Source organism: Clytia hemisphaerica, unplaced genomic scaffold (genome assembly GCF_902728285.1).
Source record: "Clytia hemisphaerica strain Z4C2 unplaced genomic scaffold, Clytia hemisphaerica genome assembly, whole genome shotgun sequence".
Classification (NCBI taxonomy): domain Eukaryota; kingdom Metazoa; phylum Cnidaria; class Hydrozoa; order Leptothecata; family Clytiidae; genus Clytia; species Clytia hemisphaerica.
In genome coordinates, this window is record NW_027103289.1 from 930,373 (window position 1) to 950,764 (window position 20,392).

The window sequence follows — 20,392 nt, forward strand, 5'->3', positions numbered from 1 at the left end:
TCAAGTAGCATTTTACCTTGGAATCCTAGACATCTTACAGTTTTTTCTTTTCTCAAAAGTCAATATGTTATCAGAAATAACAAACAGATTTTGTGCTAAGTGAATAGACGGGGATATCTTTTTTTAAATAACTTTTACAGCTTTCTCTCTCTTGTGTCTTGTTTTGAAATCACCACTCCCCACTAAGTAGACAGCCATTATGGAATTTATTATCCGTGATCACACGAACAAAAGACTTCTGTTATTGAGAAATCCAAATTATGCAAGATTATCGTGCGTCCAGATTTTTAAAATGGCAGACAAAAATGTAAACAAACTGGATCGTTTCACGTTGCGAAAAAAACCAGAGAAAAGCACTTACCAATATTTACGAGTTTGATGTTTTCATCTTCGATAAATTTCAATGCGATGGCAATATTTTCGAGTTTTTGTGGCCTGAATGTAGGTTTTTTATTATATCTGGAAATTTTCTTGTGTGATAAAACTTGTAATAAAGCAATGAGTTTTAAGCCATCGCTCAAATCTTTTTCAATGTCATAAATGTAAAAGTTGGCACACTTCAAATGTTCATTACACCAACGCGTGAATGTGTTCTGTTGGATTCTTTTCCATTCAGCATCAACGGCTGTTGGGTCGTCAGGCATCCTGTATTCGTCCTACAACAAGAAAATAAACAAATCATCAGATTGAAGCTTACAGACCATAGAATATAATATACAACATTTTCCAGAAAGGACAGATGTTTTTAAATGTCTAATTTAAAAAATGAAATATCTAAGAAGCTAAAAGAACTTCCTAGACAAAAACGAAGCCTTCCCAAACTGAACTATTATATTAGTGAATTTCTTTCACAAAAACTCTAAAAGTTTCCATTTTCTTTCTTATACGATACACAAACAGCCACTCCTCGCTCCTCACGAAGAGAGCGTAATACAATTCATAGATAAGTAAAACAGCCTTTTATGAGATCAACGAAGGAAAAGTAAAGTCAACAAAACCACACCAAAATGATAACGCTGTAAAACCACACTTAACAATAAAAAACACTTGAATAAATACAACACATTAAGTAATAGAAAACCTCCCCGTCATTCCATCAGTATACAAAGTATAGCAATAAAAATAGAACATTATTTGATCTTACGTCTAAAAAATCGTCTGCCATTTTGTATGAAAAATATATCGGTCTTTAATCCCCTGTTACTTGGTGTGAATTTGGTATTTTGAAGATGTAGATTATCCGCGTATAACACACCACTGTGTTCAAAGTATTTTTAGTGGGGGCTACTGTAATTTTTTTCAGTGACTTATTTTGTCACAAAATTTTCTCTCAAAAAAATGACAGAGTAGCTACCCCTAAACCCACTTTGTTGCAAAAGACGTGAAGTGTTCAAATGTTAAAAAAGTATGTTTCAAGAAAATTTCAGCAAAAATTCTCGGTTCTGTGTTGAATGTAATAATTGTAATAAATTAACGTAAAGTCCCCTTCTTTTTACAGTTTATACTGTTTCTTATATTAATACTGATTGTTCAAACCTTTTATATACTTTCGCACAAGGGGCGTGATTTTACGGTTTAAATGACGAGTTCACTTATCCCCTTTCATAGACTCGCAATCGCATTCTAAACAAAACAGTAACGTCATTCGTAAGCCGTAACGAAAATGTACAAATTCGGGTCAAAATCTGTGCCATTATTCAAAACACTGTAATATTGTATATAAATTAATATAAGAGAAATAAAGAATTTAATATAAAGTAAAGAAAAGATCACAAAAGATAATACAAAAGAAAGGTTGAACAGACAGACCTTTTTATCACCCATCTTGTCTTTATATGAAACCAGTTGATGTTAAAAGTGTGTCAGTCAATCGAGAGTCAAGTAGAAAATGTACGCTTCGTCAAAGAAAGTCAAAACTGATGTGACGGTTGGAGAGAATCCCTTGATCGAATAATTCGTTCTTGTCAATGTGTTGTATTCACTCCTTAGATATTAATCTCTCTACAGAATTAAATCCAGCTTTTTATAAAAAAATAATCGACACACATTCTCCAAACCTAACGTCTGATGACATTAAAAGAACAAAAACAATACCTTTTAAGGAAAATATAACAAACAGAGGATCTCAGTGTGTTTTTAATGATCAATCATCGACCCTTTTAAATTTTTTGCATAAATTAAAAAAATCTATAGATAATGCACGATCCTCACCCTAATTTAATCGTCATGGTGATGCATACAAATTCTATTTTATCAGCCCAAACAAAGATTATAGAAAATGATTCTTTATACTAATGACGTTTTTCATGACACACAAAAACGATGAGATATTGATATGGATATGAACTGCAAGATCTAATTTCATCTTTTAAAGGATTTTATAAATTTTCTGTTCACTCGTTTAAGTGTTTAAGCGAACCTTTCACGGCGAAAATTTTTCTATCGATAAATGAACAGATTTCTAAAGGTTTAACATAAAAAAATTCGAGATAAAAACCTTCAGAAGCAATAAAACAACAACGTTTTAGTACCCATCCTCATCCATCTCAACACTCAACCCGTTAGGTATTGTTCACATTTAAAAAACGGGGCTGAACCAAATATTATAACTCGTTGGAAGAAACGCAACGAAATTTAGATTCTAAAACATGCTATAAAAACCAGGCTGTGAGACAGGGATACAACATAACATTAAAAGAATCGCAAATCACAGGGGCAAGCTGGAGTTTTTACAAGCTCTTATTTGATTTGGTTGGTCGTTAAGATGTAATAAAAGAATCTTATTACTTTTTCTAAAGAACGCGTCATCTCTATCACTTTAAATGACCAATTTTAGTGAAGTATCTTGTAAAAACTCCAGCTCATCCCAAATCACAACATGATAAAATCGCCACAAATCTCGTATTGAGCACCGATGATAAAAAAGAGATTTCAACGCAAGTATAAACGAAACTCCTCAAAAACAAAATCTATAGAAACATTCTATCCTTATTGACCAAAATATTTCCTAAATTATCTCGAAAATCCTTCATTAGTTTAGCAAAGCAAGCCCTCGTGGCCTCCCCTACTCACACTTTACTAAGTTCTCCAAAACTCAATTATTTTCCTTAAAAATGAAGCTCTAAAGTCTATTCACGATAAGTGTGCACTCTTTTTTCTTTTACCTATAACTTTTGAAGGAATTATTCAATCTTCATAAATTTGGTATCGTTGGAGAGATATTCGTGAGTGGAACAATCTAAAATCAAAAAGTCTTTAAAAAAACTCTAAAAATGCAGATGAAAATGAAGAAGAAAAAAATGAAGATCTTGTAGAAAAGGGCTAAAACTTTCATTTTCACTGGAGAGATTCTTTGATCTTAGGAGGTCATCACTGTGAAGAAATTTCACTGAAATATTTATTCAATATAAAGTTATGATACAAAGTTAATAAGTGATTGACCCCAAAAAACAGCAGAAAACAGCAGAAAACAGGGTTTTTAGACGTCAATCAGCTTATAACTTTGTTTGATATCTTTTGACTGATTTATTATTTTTTAGAAATTTTTTCACAGTAATGACGTTCGATGATCAAGGATTCACTTAAGTGAAAATGATGGTTATAGCACTTTTCTACAAGATCTTCATTTTTTTCTTCTTCATTTTCATCTTCATTTTTAGAATTTTTTAAAAGACTCTTTGATTTTAAATTGTTCCACTCACAAATATCTCTCCAACGATACCAAATTTATGAAGATTGAATAATTCCCTCAAAAGTTATAGGTAAAAGAAAGAAGAGTGCACACTTATCGTGAATAGACTTTAGTTATTTTTTTTTGTTAAACAGGTGAAGAAACATTGAAAAAATATCTTTTCATTTTAACAAGTTTTACAAATCTTCAATAAGACTGTGATAAAACACTTTGCTTTAGTATTTCATTGAAAAAGAACTTCTTTCATTGTTCTCGAGTCTATTATGGATATTCAGAAATCTTCACAAATATTTGTAGCCAAAATAAAAGGTTATAATATTATAGGTGACCTACAACGATCGTTTTTGTTATTAGAATCTTAGAACTTAGATGAAAGAATTTAAGTCACGCAGATTGTTTCAGCCTTGTTTCTTGAGCGAGATCAGATTCCTGAGGTAATCTTGGATTTTTACACATATTTTAGAAATCTTGTCTGCAATTTTTAAAAGCAAAAGCAAAGTAAAAAACGCCCTTCGAAGTCGGGTAGCTTTAGAGCCCTTTGAAACAAAATTCTAATAAAATGAAACATCTTTTTCGAAGAAGACGTCTATAATCAATTGAGTGTTGTTTATTAACAGCATAAATTATGCAGGAAGAACTTGTTAACCAATGAATAGAATGAATATAGATATTATTCTATTATTTCCTGCAGCATATTGAAATTCCTGTACTACTATTTGCAGAGAAGATTTTTTTGCAGAGATCTGCAGATAATGTTTTTGTGAAAAATTAAAAGAAGAAAAAGAACATGTTGTTATGAATAAAAACAAACAAATAGAGCTTTGAAAAGGAGCAAAAATTTTAAAAACACAAGATTATATATTTTTTACCAGGTCATACCCTTTTGACATTTTATGGCCGTTTCATATGCTCTTTCGTAAGGTTTGGGACTATCTTATTGTGATCCCTGGATCCTAGAAAATACTTGAAGCGAGCGGCAGGCTTTTCAGTTCAGGTGTTTGGGATGTACAGTATGTTGTTTATTAAAAGGGGCGTGGCTGGTTTAAGATAAGACAAGCTTGAAGGTATGATAGAGGATAGTCTGAATCACGCGGCATGAATCCGTTAGCGGAAAAGCAGCCTAAAGATACAGGGATGTAAAAACGTCATATAGACTACAGAATGGATGATTTCCACTCATCACTAGCTGCAATCGGCTTATTTGAATCATACCCTATTTGGTAATCGGACTAGACAAAAAGAATTAAAACGCGTGTGACACACGACGGGAGGCGGAATAACCTTTTTCTTCTTTAAAAATAGAGATAAATTTAATTTCTCAAAAATACGTCAGTCTGTAGAACACAATAGGGTTTGGAATTGTAATCTTGTCAGTAAAGATTAGAATTGGACATAATAATAAGGTTTACTGTTATCATAATGTCGGTTTTTGGAATTTTTGAGAGAAAAAATTACTAAAATATATATAATGACGAAATGTTGACAAAAAGCGATCGTCAAATCCGTCATCTATCAAAGAGGGGAGCGTCAAATTTCATTTCTAATCATTGTCACTGTTTTTTGGTATTTTCGTTGTTGTTGGGAACGTTTGTAAGCAAAAGGACTAAAAACCAGAAAAAGCACTGGAGAAAAAAACTCACTTATTATAGTAAGGTGCTTTTGACCTTATTGAACAACTTTTTGGCTATCAAACTAACAACTGGCCAACAGTTAAGATTCGATGCCTATAGCTATAATTTGGCAACTGGACAACAAAGAAATTCAAAACCTTGCATACGTGATTTTGAATGACATTTCGAAAAATTTCGACACGTTACAAAAATACGACATTAGCCATCTAAATAGGTTATAAGTACGACACTTGATGACGTAATTTTTGTTATTGTGACGCTAGCAACGTTTGACTTGGTGACTCGTTATCTCGTGGTTGCTAGGAAGTAAGAATCAAGATGAAACATAGACAAAAAAACCGAGCAGCACCATATAAGGTTTTGAATGTCCAAGTTTAATGAGAAAAATAACAAATCGTTGAGAAATCTGAAAACCAAGATGTGAATTGAATGTGAATTTGTAGGCTTTGTTGCCAGAAGGTCTATTATTAGATGACCCCATATGCAATGTGATTTTATGAGTTTTTGGTTGGGATTGTTGGAATCTTGCTAATCATACAGTATTGGAATTAGATAGTTTCAAAATAAGTCCAGGAAAAGGATCCTTGACATATATGACAGCTTGTGCGATTGGCCTGGCTGGTACATGTTTTTTTTCTTAAAGTAACTGAATGTACCCCCACGTGCGCCTCTATGTTAGACTTATAGGCACTAAGGTGTTTAGGTTTTAGTGCACCTTTTTATTAGGACAAACTATATGAGAGCAAATGACGTTGATAGAGCCAAAATATTCTGAACAAATTAAGAAAATTTTAAGGCTTTGCGGGCTTTAAACACCCGATTTTTTAAGGAATTGCACAAAAATACTCATGAAATGGCGAAAATAAAACGTTTTAAGAACACTTTTATGATTAACCCCCCCCCCTCCCAAGAGTTAAGGGCATCCAAGAGCTTCAAAGAATCTAATTATAGATATAAGATTTTTTAAGGAATACACCCCTACACGTTTTTTTTTTTATTAGAACCTAGTTTATAAGAACATATAGGCTGAAATTCGTCGAAAAATTAAGAACATCTTAAGAACATGCCCAGCCTCAGTTTGGAAAAAAATGACAAGAAACTACAATTTTTTCCTCTTTTTAAGCAGTTTACCGAATTTAGGGGTGGATCTTCAAAAGTCAAGAGTCAAATATTGTCCAAATTTTGCCAAATTTAAGTGCTCTTTATTTTGTATCATATTGTCGATTTAGAGTAGTCTGAAAAATTAAGAACGCATTTAAGAACATTTTAGGCTGAAAATTGCTAAAAAAATAAGCACATCCAGGCTCAGCCAAATTTTAGGTGTTCTAATAAAAAAAAAAACGTGTACATCAATTTAGGCCCAATTTAAGCTGGTAAAATGGATGGGATGCCTTGGAGTCTTTACAAGATGCTTAACTGATTGGTTATTTTTAAACAATAGGGAAGACGCGTTCTTTAGAAAAAGTAATAAAATCGTTTGTCTCAACATTTAACGACCAACAGAGTCATCAAAGAACTTGTAAAAACTCCAGCTTGACCCAAATGGATCCGTCCCAACTCATATATACTGCATATATTATTCTCTCGTAGAAGCGAACTATAGAAAATATAAAAACATATTAGCCAATGAGGCGTGATTTGATGGGTGTGTCCTAATATAATAAAGGATTCGCCCCAAATCTTTCCTGCAAGAAAAATAATAGTAGATAAAATGCCGTACCCTTTCTCGCTTCTGTCGTTGCATATTTGTATAAAATTCAATAAAATCTCCGTTAAGTGCGTTTTCTATGTAAAAAACTTAGGAAATCTTCTAGCAATTTGCTCTAATGACGATTTCAAATTTCAAATTTCTCGTCTTCATAAAATCACAAAGGGCGTACAACAGTTTTACGTTTAGTAAAAAAGTAGAAAGTTGCGTTTAAAAAACTCGTATTTGCTGCATAAAACAAGATAAAGCACACACAATGAAAAACGTACAAAAGGGTCTTGTTTGCGGCATATTTCGTATTGTTTACGAGCTGTTTGTTTCGATTTTCTACGAAATGGCTATATATACTATCAATGGCGAAGTTTGCCAGGTCAGGTCATATAAAACTTGGAAATATCATGCAAGTTATGGGGGAGCTATGCAAGTTATGGACAGGCTTAACAGAATGGGATAGAGTCGTCCGGTTTGACTTTAATTTGAAGGGAATTTGAAGGAACAAATTTGAGCAACAATATAAACGTACATACGTTATTAAGTTGGGGCAGAGGTCGGGTATTTTTTTTGTAGAGAAGAATGCGAGACAGGTGTTTCAAAGTTTTGAAGCAATTTTGATTGTCTTACAGTAAATGACCTAGTTATCATACTAAGAGTGTTGTTAGCAACGCACAGTTCAGAAAACCTTGTCGAGGTGTCGTTATGGTAAAATACAGCATAGTTAAGAGCATCATGACATGACTTCATTATTATAATTTTGCAATTAATAGGAAAATGTTAATTAAATCCAGTCCATCTTTCCTTCCCTTAATTAAATGAATGAACTGTATATAATGATCTCTGAATAGCAGAAACGACCTTTTATTAATTAGATAAGAGAACATGTGTATAAGTACTGGACAGAGTATACAAAATGATGTACTTGTCCAAATGACACAGCGTTTTACTGTTGAAGAGTTAACTCCTTCAGTACTTTGGGAAACTGAAATTTAAGGATTTTTTCGAAGCCATGGTCAGCCATCAAAAGCAATTATCTCAGCTTTGGTGAAAATAAAGTAGGTCATGTTTGGGTTCGTTGGAAAGCTTTTGTTTTAAGAGCTATCTTTTCAGCATGTCACTTTTTTGAATAAGGTCCTTAATGGAAACGAATCAAAGTTACCGGCAGCCGAAAGAATGGTTAATAAGTAAAGGAAATTTAGCCGGTCAGTACTGAAAGAGTTATTCTGTACCCATGTATATTTTCATCGACCTTTTTTCCCCATTTTACGAGATATGAACTTGACTTTTCCGATCTATTTAAGAATATTTTGTATCAGGGTAGACTTAAGGTCCTATTTCCTAGTCGGCAGGAGGTCCTTCGGGGGGGAGCGTGCGTAATACCGTAAGAAATACATTCGTCCTTCCCAGGACTCAGCAGTGCGGCTTGGGTAAGCGAGCAAAAACTGCTGTTGTCGCACCAGAGTACTTAAAACACTGAGTGTTGAGCTTCGTATAATCATAAGAAATATAAATAAATTAAGCATCCCCTGGCATTCAGTCTGGTATCTCTCTGTTTTGGTATACCTGATATCTGTCACGTATTAAAAAGCAAGGCTATCATCAAAAACAACAATCTAAAGATTGATTTATTGTTCCGACATTCGTGTATCATTTTTAAGGGTTTTGATGACGTAGGTTCGTTGAGAAATTAGATATCAAGAATTTTCATTCATAAAAAGATACTTTTTTCATTTCAAGATGTCATCAAAATAAGCCTATGAGGAGGCGTTTTGTCATCGCGTGAGTCTCCGTAGTTTCTTGATTGTTAGATTACTTCTTTAGAAAATTGGTTCGTATCAAACTGGTTACTCTCGGGTACCTAATAGCCGGGGGGGGTTTGGAATAAGCAGGGGGGTTGGAAAAAATCTCAAAATGTAATAAGAGGGGGGATTGGAATAAAAATGTCCTGGGTGGAAAATGTTCGAAAAGGAGGCTGATACAGCAGAATTAGGGCAAAAGAGGGAACTTTTAAAAAAAATTTTCACAAAAATCAATGAGCGGGGGGGTTGGAATAAGAATGTCCTGGGTGGAAAATTTTCGAAAAATTAATTAGCGGGCCCCCCCCCGGCTATTAGGTACCCGAGAGTATTGTATCAGAGCTGATTCATAAAGGTCAAGCAAAAAGCACTTAAGAAAAACACATTCAGAACTATTCCGCGACGGCTCTCGAACATTCCTTGCAACAGAACCGGTGGTACTCAACATTTTCCATTTTCTTAGGCAAAACACGTGACGTGTATGTGCGAGCCACAGTTCATTTTCGATTTTGGTCCCGATATACTCGTAATCTAGTACCTCCGAGAAATTTGCTCGAAAGGATTATCTTCAGTTTCACATAGAAAATTACCTCCGATCGCGTTCTAATTCCCGTTTTGAAATTGAGACAGGGATGTTTCCAGATGTTTCCAACGTGTTTAGATGGTTATCCTCCATCCTACACAAACCGGGGGCGTGTCAAATTTGAAGAAAAATTAACAAGTTTTCAATGAATTTGGAAGTTATTTTTAACGCTATGACAAGAATGTAAAACAAAATGATCTTTCTTACTTTGTTTGGGATTGAAATACTATAGCAAGAGACAGAGGAAAGAAAACTCATAAATCGGTGCGTGCCGAGACTGAATAAGGATTTCCTTTGAAAGCTTGTTTGCTAAAGTAGTAAAAAACCAATGAGTGTAAAAATTTTGTCATATATGGAGATTTTCTGTGAAAGATTTGGTTTAGCACGGAAAGTTGTTTAAAGAATTTAATCAACGAGACAAGGTAAACAAAAGTTTTATCTTCAAATCTCATAACCGATCTTTTTACTATGGTCAGAGCCTTTAAGGTAACCCGAGCAAAGGCTTGACTGTTTGGAAAAAAATCGTGCCGATAGCAAAATCCACTTCTCGTGATAAGGGATTATAAAAGTTTTTTGGAATATCTGTACCAAGAATTAGAAGCTTTTTTTAAGTCGGTGTTACGGTGATTGTAAAACACCCGTACGCCCGCGCTTTGTAATGGAATTGAAGAATGCCCCGCCCTCTGAATGAAAAATAAAGAAGCAGAAAAATACATTTTATACACACCTATTCACCTACTTTTAACTCCAGATCAGCTCATGCACAACCCCTCACTAAGTTACCAAACCACAATTTAACAACACTATACACACTGCATATACATCAACTTGAAAAAGGTGTACCATTCAAAATTTGTGGAGTCTTTGAAATCAAAAATTCAAATTGAAACTGTCTCAAGAGAAATTTATAAACAAAACTGACTGAATACTAGGTCTTGTATTCAATCATTTATATTACGATGTCTATAGTGTAGGGGCTCTTCAAAAAGAAACTGATGAATTCGACTGTTAAATTTTTTATCAATCAATTCATTTTCATCTCATTCCAGCAGAATTGACCTAGAAAAGCTCTCCACAGTTCAAAAAAACAATTCTTTCGAAATGAAATCGATTTTATTAGAATATTCTTAATAAATTATTAAGTGAGTTTGACCATTGATGAATATATCGCGATTAAGACATCCTATGTTGAAAATGAAAATGAAATTTTTGAAAAATATAGCCAAGAAATTTTAAGAGACTGTCAAATATAGAGCATACTGTCTTGTTTTTAGCAAAAGAGCAATATACAGTGATCGAACACTCCCTCGATAATGTCGCTGGTTTTCCTTTCAACATCCCCTTCTCACAGACCCGGTAGGATTTTTCCAGCCAGTGGGGATAAAAATAACGGACTGAAACTCGATGGGGATTGATATTCCCGTATCTTTTATGGCTGGGGATTTCAATTCTTTATTTTCATGATAATATTTGTCATGATAAACAATTTTTCCAGTGGGAAGGGGTTTGAGAAGGGGGTGTTTCAGGAAAAAGTTTTTATCAACGGGGTGACTTCAAACTGGAGGAATGAACTTTGTGGTAGAACCTATGTACAAATGAACCGTAACATTGCCTGTACATTTTTATGAGAATTTTTTCTCCTTATTGCTCTTCCGATTAAATCAACTAAAAAAGTTACATCATAAAAGGCATAAAAGATAGAATGACGTCAACAAAGTCATGAAATTTAGTTTTTTTAAATAGTCAAAAAAATTAAGTAAGACTTATCTGACCAAATCCAATAAGGGTAGACAGTTAAGAAAAAGAAATTTAAATTTGTAACAAATTAGTTAGGTAAATTTCGTCACCATGAAGGCTTTTGATTTGTCAAATAGGATTTGAGATCTAAAGCCATAGCCATATTTTCATCAAAATCTCATGGCTATCATTTTGTAGATTTAATACCTTCTTGGTCTATATTTATAAGGAGCATTATCACTTTTTGTAGAGTTTTAGATATTATCTTTATTCGAACAGGGGATAATTTCAGGACAGTACCAGGGCTATTCTAAGAGAAAGTCACTTAATCTAAAAGACCTCTAAAGAATTGTCCAGTTTTTCCAGCAGAGCACATGCAAAAAATTATTATCTTAGCGCTAATGACACCATTAAAGGGTAATTTGGAAACCATAATTTGGATTTTCCTTGTAAAGCATTGCAACACATTCAAATGCTATTTACTGAGAGTAAAAACGTCGTAAAAACTCATTATTAAAACATGGTTATAATCTTGAAGCAAAATGGCCGTTAAATAGGCGTGTTCCCTTCTTGTTAAAGCAGTCGAGACAAAATTAGCAGAGTAATTCAAAATTTTAAATCTTGTTAGTGTACAAATTTCAACGTGAAGTTATTTGTGGTCAGGAAGCATGTCTTCGGAATTGCAGCATTTTTAGCGAAACTTTTCCGGAAAAACTACTGAAAAAAAGCCTTAAAAATCGAAAAAAAACCACTATGACTATTCTGAACTTCATCTGATAGACATCTTCAAAACGGCAGGTATTATCCTTAAGGAGCACGGCGAACTAGCGGATGCCTGTAGCCTACACGGTAACAGGATATGTTTCCATAAGACAAGAAGGAGGAGAGAGAAGTGTTTTACCTTTTGTCCAATAGTGCCTCCAGAAACGACGACTTTTTCACGTCGCTCAACGACTTTCTCGCGTCGTTTTACCGGCGCCCCAACAACAGAAAACATGCTCATTTTGCTGAAACGGTATTTCCTCTTCGTAAAATAATTCAATCCAGTAAAATCAAAAATTTGAGGAATAAACAAATATTCTTTTGTGAAAGCCAGAGTTCTGAGTCCAATGGTATTGTTGATAAAACCACTCAAAATTGATAATTTTAAATCTTCATGCAGAAGTTATAAGGAAACCTAACGCTGGAAAATTATGGTGAAAATCGAAAAAAGAAAAAACAACAATCTTGGCCCCGAAAAATCAAAATGCAACGAGCTTATTTATACGAGCTATACTTTGAACCGAATATCAACTACAGTTGAATATTCTGAGATCGGATGAATACATTATGAAAAGAAAAAGGAAAACTTTGTATCGAAATTTTGTGGTTCCTATTTGAATCAGATGAATCGAATTGGACAGTCAATGCAATGGTACAGTTATGTGGGATTCGCAAAAATAGTTTTGCAATTAAAACTTGATTTAAATTTTGCGGGTAGATAATAAAATATTTTTGTTGAATTGGGAGCCATAGGTCATTCAAATCGGTTACATATTTTTGTTGCATCTTTGCTTCAACAAAAGTTAAATCATCGATAGAGGTCAAATATCAAAGAGGCCTTTTCCGCTTTATACACAAAGTCTGCCGACAAATTTTGTTTCTAATCGTTTATAAAGGGATTAGCAGTTATTGAGTAAATATGAAACGATGATTAAGGTTTTGGGTAATGTCGAGGCCTTTAAATGAGGAGTTCATTTGGAACAGAAAAATTCAATCAAACTTTCTAGAAATTCACGTTAAGTTCTCTGGTGTTTTTACCGAAAAAAACGACTTGCTTGATATTCAGTAGAGCATTTTTTACCGTATTTTGTCCGATATTACCAATGAATTGAAGATGGTACACGGTGTATCTCAGATAAGTGCTCAGCAATTAAAGAGACGGATCCAGTGTGTATCAAGTAATCCAGGGAGAAAGAGTGCCACCCTCCCCTACCTTCGGGTAGACACACGCCCGGCTGAACCACTGTGAAAGTGGGGAGGCTGAACGCTCAAAATGAGATAAAACTCACTAGGAATTTGAGAAAAAAATCTCTTTAGGTCAAAGCTGGGAAGGCTAAAGTCTCCCCAGTCTCCCCACTTCCGCCGGGCCTGAGACAACTATCAAAAAAGAAGCCTTGGGTTTGCCTCGCAAGTCGCAAGATTTGTTCATTTCGGACATAGTGTCTTGATTGACAAATAGGTATAGATAAAAGCAACATATTGCACATTTTCCTGCAAAGATTCTGATTTGATTATTAATCAGATTTTCTATCTCGATAAAAGTCTTAAGATTAAAAACTTCAAAATTAATGTTTTTAATGTGATTATAAGTTCGTTTTATCAACGGAAATGCTGCACTTAGAAAAGCGTTCCAGCGAGACACATATAATTAACAAGAGAAAATAGATAAAACTTTATGCACAGTAGGATGTTGCAAGCATCTAAAAAACCCACATAGACTATTTTAAAAATCCCTGCAAAAAGAGGTGAATGGTTGCACATTCTTGAAATGAATGTCTTCTTTCAATACTGATAATTCCAAGGTTGTGTGACTTTGAATCACTATAGCCGATTACAGATGTTTTTATTATATGAAAGGTCGTATGGAAGGAATTGGGCGAGTCACTTACTTTTATTTTGAAACTCAGCATGTTTTAATGAGATGACAACTGTATGTATTCCGATATCTAAGAGTTCTTGAGTATAGAAGTTGTACACACCCTTACAGCGATGCTTGGCAATCTAATTATTCTTAAAAGGCGTTCTCAAAATTGTTTGGTTATTCCTCTTGATTGCAATTAGCAAGATTTTTAAGACAAGTCTTGAAAATCTTTCTTACACTCATCTAGCCCTCGCCATATTCTCAGTCCTGAGAGGGTACCAGAAAGCAAGGTTAAAAGTTGAGCAAGGATGTTTTAAAAGCAAGAATCATTGGGTTGTGCAGCCTTTCAGCAGCAAAATAGATCTAATATTTGCATTTTTTTGTTGTAAATCCATCCATAGTTCAGTCCTTCTTCTTGATCCGCTCCAGACATTGGCTCGTAGTCAAGGTACAAAAGTTTGTCTGTTAACCGTTCAGAGGCAAAAGTGTTCTTTGAGTGAAAAATGTGCTTACAAAGATGATAAGATTCTTATAATAAGCAGATATAAAACGGCAATATCAAATGTTAAGAGAATGCACTGAGGTCATTAGAGATGTTATCAATCGCTAAAAATAAGAGAAACGTTTGAAAATATATGGTATATACAGCCATTGATTTAAAGAGATCGTTTATAGATTGCATGTGGTAATATGTTCTGTGTTCCATTACAATTTGGACAGTTTTTGTGCAGCGAATTTCCAAACTATTTATAGCCAACTCCCCTTGAGGAGGAAATCTCGCAAACCACTCACGGCGAATCTGCAAATCCTTGGCAGTAGAAAAGCATGCGAGAATCTAAACTAAAGCTTATCACCCTTTCCGGAAAGGTGTACCCTAGTTTACTTCCACCGGGAAATTAATTCTCATCGCAGTCGAATCTGGATTAAGAACTGTTTTACCAGGGTCATTCATAAGAGTTTACAAGCACTTAAATCTAAATTCGGTTAAGTCTAAAATCTAAAACAGGTTCAAGTACTTTATAATAAAATGAACCTCTTCACGTAACACACCTATCAATATACAGTAGATATCATATAACAAGGTATAGGGATTCCTCTGTCGTCAAGATAAGAAAGAAAAGAGTGATACAGTGAGATAAAATTTCAATCAACGAAAAGGTCAAATTTCAAAGACCTAATTTAACAAATGAATACATAAATCGCTCACAAAGTTTGTAGCAGATCAGATTCAAACACGCAAAATGCAAAAAGCAAGAGTGCAAGAGCTTTATCATTAACTATATGGTAACCCTGATAGGTGTCACTTTTACCTTAGACGAAAATAACTAATACTTTTTTAAAGCTCTTTCCAGATCCGTGCCACCAGACCAGGCCCTCAGTCATCGTTAAAGGAGTTGAAAATATAAACCCTAGAAGCCTCATAACTTACTTGGTCTCTATTAGGGTCTCCCATTTTGTCGTCTAAAGTCTGTTCTGTGTGTCAATGAAGAATATAATGACTGTTTCTTGCTGTACCAAGTTCAAATCCAAAAATTTCAAAACAAAAAGAATTCGAATTTTCTCCGACCACAGCAAAAATGTATAAGCGTGTTGATTAGGAGAGAGTCTCGCAGACGACTGACTTCAAACACAGTTCAATGTTTTCATAAAATGATCAACTCTCCCAAAAATGTGGAATAATATCAGTAAAAGCCAATGTTTTTGAAGTCAACAAAAATGGGACCTCTCCTTGTCTCAAAAATGGAATTATTTTTCGTGATTCTGTACCAACTAGCCTGTGTTTTGATAGTAAACGAGACAAGAAATCCGATTTTAGCTTTTTTACTAACGGACTCTACACACGCCCAGCCATTAAAGAGACAAAAATAAAAACAAAAAAATGAGAAAAGTAATTCCTTTTTTTATGTACGGGTATTTTTTGATGACATTATTTATTGTCTTTTTTAGTCAACTCAATTGTCTTGTTCCTGACGATTAATTACATTAGCGTAGAATACAAAAGAAACCATAACAGCCCTTAATAGAAAAATCCAATCTTTTTTTTTTGCTTGCTTTTGAGCTTTTGATATTAAAAAGAGCATCCTTAACATTTATGGAAAATTTGACAAAGTAAAACTTTTTTATAAGAACACCTTACAGTATGGCATAACGATCAACTGAGGGAATGTGAAATTGTAGAAAAACAACTTCTAGTATAGAGTGCTACCAATTCAAAATAAAAATTTCCAAATAATTCCTCGAATATTAGTTATGGAAAACTAAAACGTTCACGGCTGCAACTAGTTTTTAGCATAGCATATACTAGTACTGCATTAGCAATTTTTAAGCCAACACACCAAGAGGGTAGGTCACCAAATAGATTCAATATCAATATAACATGGATATGCTAATCTGTAGATTGATATTTTATTCAACCATTGCTTTATTGCAAAATAGAGATCAGGCCTGGCGGAACAACGGTCAAAGTGGGGAGGCTGAATGCTCAAAATGAGATAAAATCAGCTAGGAATTTCAGAAAAAAAACTAATTTGCTCAAAAGTGGGGAGGCTGAAGTACCTCCCGAGTCCACCGGGCTTGGGGATGGCCAAAAGCAACGCACAGGGGTTTGCTTCGACTATTTTTGCTTTTTATCTGGTCCATAATGATATACAAGTCAACTAATTTCACCAGTTCTTCCTAGTAAGTAAGGTAGTCTGCCACAGTCGGCGGCGACCCGAAGACACCTCTTTCGATAGCTGTCTACCCAAAGTTAGGAGAGGGTGCCACTCTTTCTTCCTGTACTGCTCGACTTCTCCTAATCTTAATTGCTGAGCATCAAACCCAAGTTCAGGCTCAGACAGACTTTAGCTTTGTTTTTTTCATAGGGTCAGTTGACTTGACTATCTATAGACTGAATGGAGTATTGTAAAGAGAGGGTTTTCAAACCGGACAGCCCTGGTTAAAGTATTACACCACTCTGGTATCAATCAAGCCCATATTTACATTCCCAAGTTTTGAAATATTTTCAAATTGTTATTTTTATAACTCGCTGACGTCAAACCTGTCGGGATAGTTGCTTTATAAAATAATAGCCCTCATTAAATTCCATTCCAATTTTTTTGCTTTGATTAATTGGCAATAATAAACATTTTCAAACGCTTTTGAAATGTCCTATATAATGACCAATTAAGGTTTAAACGCTATTTTGGTGAAGCATTTTGCTAAATTATAGCTTTTTTCTGAAAAGCTCTTATTCCACCATGTGGAGAGGAGGGGCTTTAAAAAGCATTTTATAAGAACAAGGTATATAAGAACACAAAAGTAAAGAATATAAATCTCCAAAGCCAAAGGTTTAGGAACATTTTAATACAGTTTCTTGAGAGAATTAAACTAAAATGTTCAAAATATTTTGGTAAAACAATAATCCTGTTTGAGAAATAATATCAAACATTACAAGGGCGGCAACGTTTTCAGAATCATTACAAACTGAAATATTCAATAATGAAATTTTAGGCGTTTATTTTTTCTGGATATTTTGATGAATAATAATCGGGATTTACACGTTTTTTGTATAAGAACATCCAACATTTTTAGAACCTTTGGATGTTCTTAACTTTTTGAGTTTTAAGCCTAAAAATTTTCTTAACATGTTCTTATTTTTGCCCGTTTTTCTAAAAGAAACTGGCTGTTTAAGAGTCAGAAAAGCCTTGAAATGTTCTTAACTTGTTCTTAACATTTCGGCTATCGAAGCCTTATGTTCTTATAAAAGTGTATTTATTTTCAAGACTAATATATTGACCAAACAAAAAAGGGGAGGGGCTATTAGACACAAATTGAAAATTTATCTAATCTCAACTAACTTTAAGTTCATCTACTTCCCTGGGTAACTGAACCAAACCCACCTTTTCATGGCCCCCGTCATCGGGGGGGGGGGCATGCCCCCCCTCCTCCCCCAATAATTTGCAAAGTAATTTTTTTTACTTTAAAAAATCTTACATATACCGTTTAGAGGGGTGAAATAAGGGTGAAAAGTCGAAAATTTTCTTCGTCGCCCAACCATGGTGGGTGGCATATTTTTTTGGCCCCCTCAATTCGATTCGCACGTCGAGGGCCATGCTTTTAAATATATGAGTATCAAGATGGCGTTGCAAAAACGTTCAAGACGGGAATGTTTTTTAGATGGATTAGAGGTAGGATCAATGAAAAAGTTACATAACTTTTTAAGAATGTTCTTTCATTGAAGTATTCTTATAACAGAATAGGCTCACTTACTTTATAAAAGCAAACCTAATCCGAAGAGTCTACACGGAACACAATATTTTTCAAAACAACAAAATAGGATAAACAAAAATTTGATTATTAGTATTGAGCAAAAACAACAAGTGTTGTTGTTAAGCCGAATCGGATAATCAAAGTACAGAAGTTTCCCAAGTTTATAACTTTACAAGTAAAGGTCAATAGACAGTTGACACTCTCTAATTCAATTTTCAAGTTGAATTGAATTTTCATCGAATAACGGAGTGTCGTTTATGAGAATTATCGAATAGTAGAACGTCGAATTAATGAGCGTCAACTGTATCCGTAAAAAGCCGTAGAGACATAGAACAACTAGTCCAAGATAAATCAAAGTCCTATAGATTTGATGTATCTGTCTATCTATAACGGCATTTGAATCTTTTAAAATCATTTAAGATTATGAATGACAAAACGAATCGATAAAAGTGACAAAATCCGATCCCAGCCTTGAAAGGATTGCAAAAAAAGCAAAGATACTAAGAAGCCAAACCTTCTTGAAAAAATAGTCCAGATAAAATTGTAGAAGCTGAAGCAATTTCGGCTGTTATTGTCTTTCTTAGCTCTGCTAATGTTCTTATCAATGCAGCCCATTGCCCTATATCCCGTAAACTGAGCACCCGCGTATTACCCTAAATCAATGGATAGAAAACAGTAAATTATCCAAGTTCAGTCAAGGCTTTGAAACAACGAGACTGATATAGAAAGATAATTTCTCCGTCTATTTATTTTTCCATCTGGCTGAGATTTACATTATCTTATTTACATCGGTCCTGACCATCAATGCGATCTACAATCTAAATTACCAATCCCACCCCATAATAATTGTCTTTGTTTAGTTGCAAAGACATACTTTAATACGACAACAAGACTATTTATGAGTGACTACAAAGCCATCTTTTACCACCAAATTAGCAGTATATCCCCGTAGATGCAACTAGATACGAGGTCACTCTTTGCATCGCTTAGCAAACTGCCCTAGGTCATAGCGCAGTCACGGGACACTGAATTCTGATATTTGAAGCATGAATTAAAACCTTAAACTTCAAAATCCAGTGTAATAACTATTCTGAATTGGGATAATACCATGGAACCTTAAAAATAAATTTACCTTGTTTTAAAAAGTTCCTCTTCCACAAAACTCCAAAGTTACCAACAACCAAGTGACCTACAACCAATTAAAACTGTTTCAAAAGGTCGGAAACGATATTTTGACACTATGATAACACAACTTAAGAATTTACTTTCCTAGCAACAACCAACAAATTTGACAAGCCTTGGCAAATCTCAAAGTCCAAGGTAAATAAAAATTAGGTTTAGAGCTTAGACCAAACATCAATCGTGATAATCAAAATGGAAATTTTTAGAAATTCTGTCATCTGATAATGTTTATAATCAAGCTTAATATACTTAGATGACCCGCTATGATTTTAAGTATAAGGGAGAGCAAACATTACAACCAATCCTCAAGCCATTGGCCACACCTTAATGAACAAATAAGTTTGGGGCTAAAATTCTATTGAATTGTAATCTTAGACAAAAAAAGGCTCTCATAGGAGATTATTCGAAACTAATTTCGACACCCACTAGTATTTTGACACTTTTAAGGATTTTCTACATCGCCATAAATTAACCTGGCTTTGAACCATTTCAGGATTTCAGTCTTTTTAGTCTATATTTGGTTAATCGTCGAAAGAGAGATGATTATTAAAATACCTTATCTGTAGAAAATTCGTCGGTCAAAAATTTCGCCGGTCAAAAATATTCGTCGGTAAAAAATTTCGTCACTTGGCAATAATTTCGTCACTTTTTGCCGACGAATATTTTTGACGGACGAATTTCTTTTCCTATATTGTTCTAAATTTCCCCTGTTGTACAGCATTTTTCTGTACTAAAGAGCTCTAAAATGAAATAATATGTTCTATTCAATTCGTCTGTAAAAAATTTCGTTACCAAGCGATTTTTTCGTCACTTTTTGCCGACGAATTTTCTACCGATAAGGTATTTCCAAACTTATCAAATAAGGTTGAATGAATTGTTAAATGAAATTTTGGAAAGTTAGGGGCAGATAACTGATGTGCACAGAGTCAAGGTCATTAATAATTATTAACAACCGAACAGGAACTGTATCTGTTTGACTCGTGACGCATATTACAACAAGCCGTTGCCAATAAAGCGGAACTATTTGACTTTTGAAGTGTTTTTCTAACGGAAAAGGAAATTTTACAACTCCCTTAGCAACAACAATGGCTGCTTGGCATAATGTAAACAAACATCAAAATGATTTTACTGTCGGAAATACAAAGGAAAGAACTATGATTTATTACACAGTTTGAACATTACGAAATTTGATTTGC

General features: G+C 34.2%; 1 protein-coding gene across 13 annotated transcripts in view; it reads right to left on the reverse strand.

Moving 5' to 3' along the window:
- Positions 1–20,392, reverse strand: part of LOC136809521 (filamin-A-like) — a 52,491-nt gene that overhangs the window by 21,302 nt on the left and 10,797 nt on the right. For 5 of the 13 annotated variants that reach the window (XM_067066124.1, XM_067066117.1, XM_067066110.1 and 2 more), the window contains exon 2: positions 362–656. In XM_067066124.1, coding sequence (XP_066922225.1) covers positions 362–644 — 283 coding nt within the window. In that variant the 5' untranslated portion in view covers positions 645–656. Of the gene's footprint in view, positions 1–361; positions 657–1,144; positions 1,476–1,809; positions 2,084–7,042; positions 7,193–10,130; positions 10,200–15,192; positions 15,637–20,392 lie in introns of those variants that run through there. The other 8 variants (XM_067066063.1, XM_067066078.1, XM_067066140.1 and 5 more) reach the window with 7 other exon arrangements.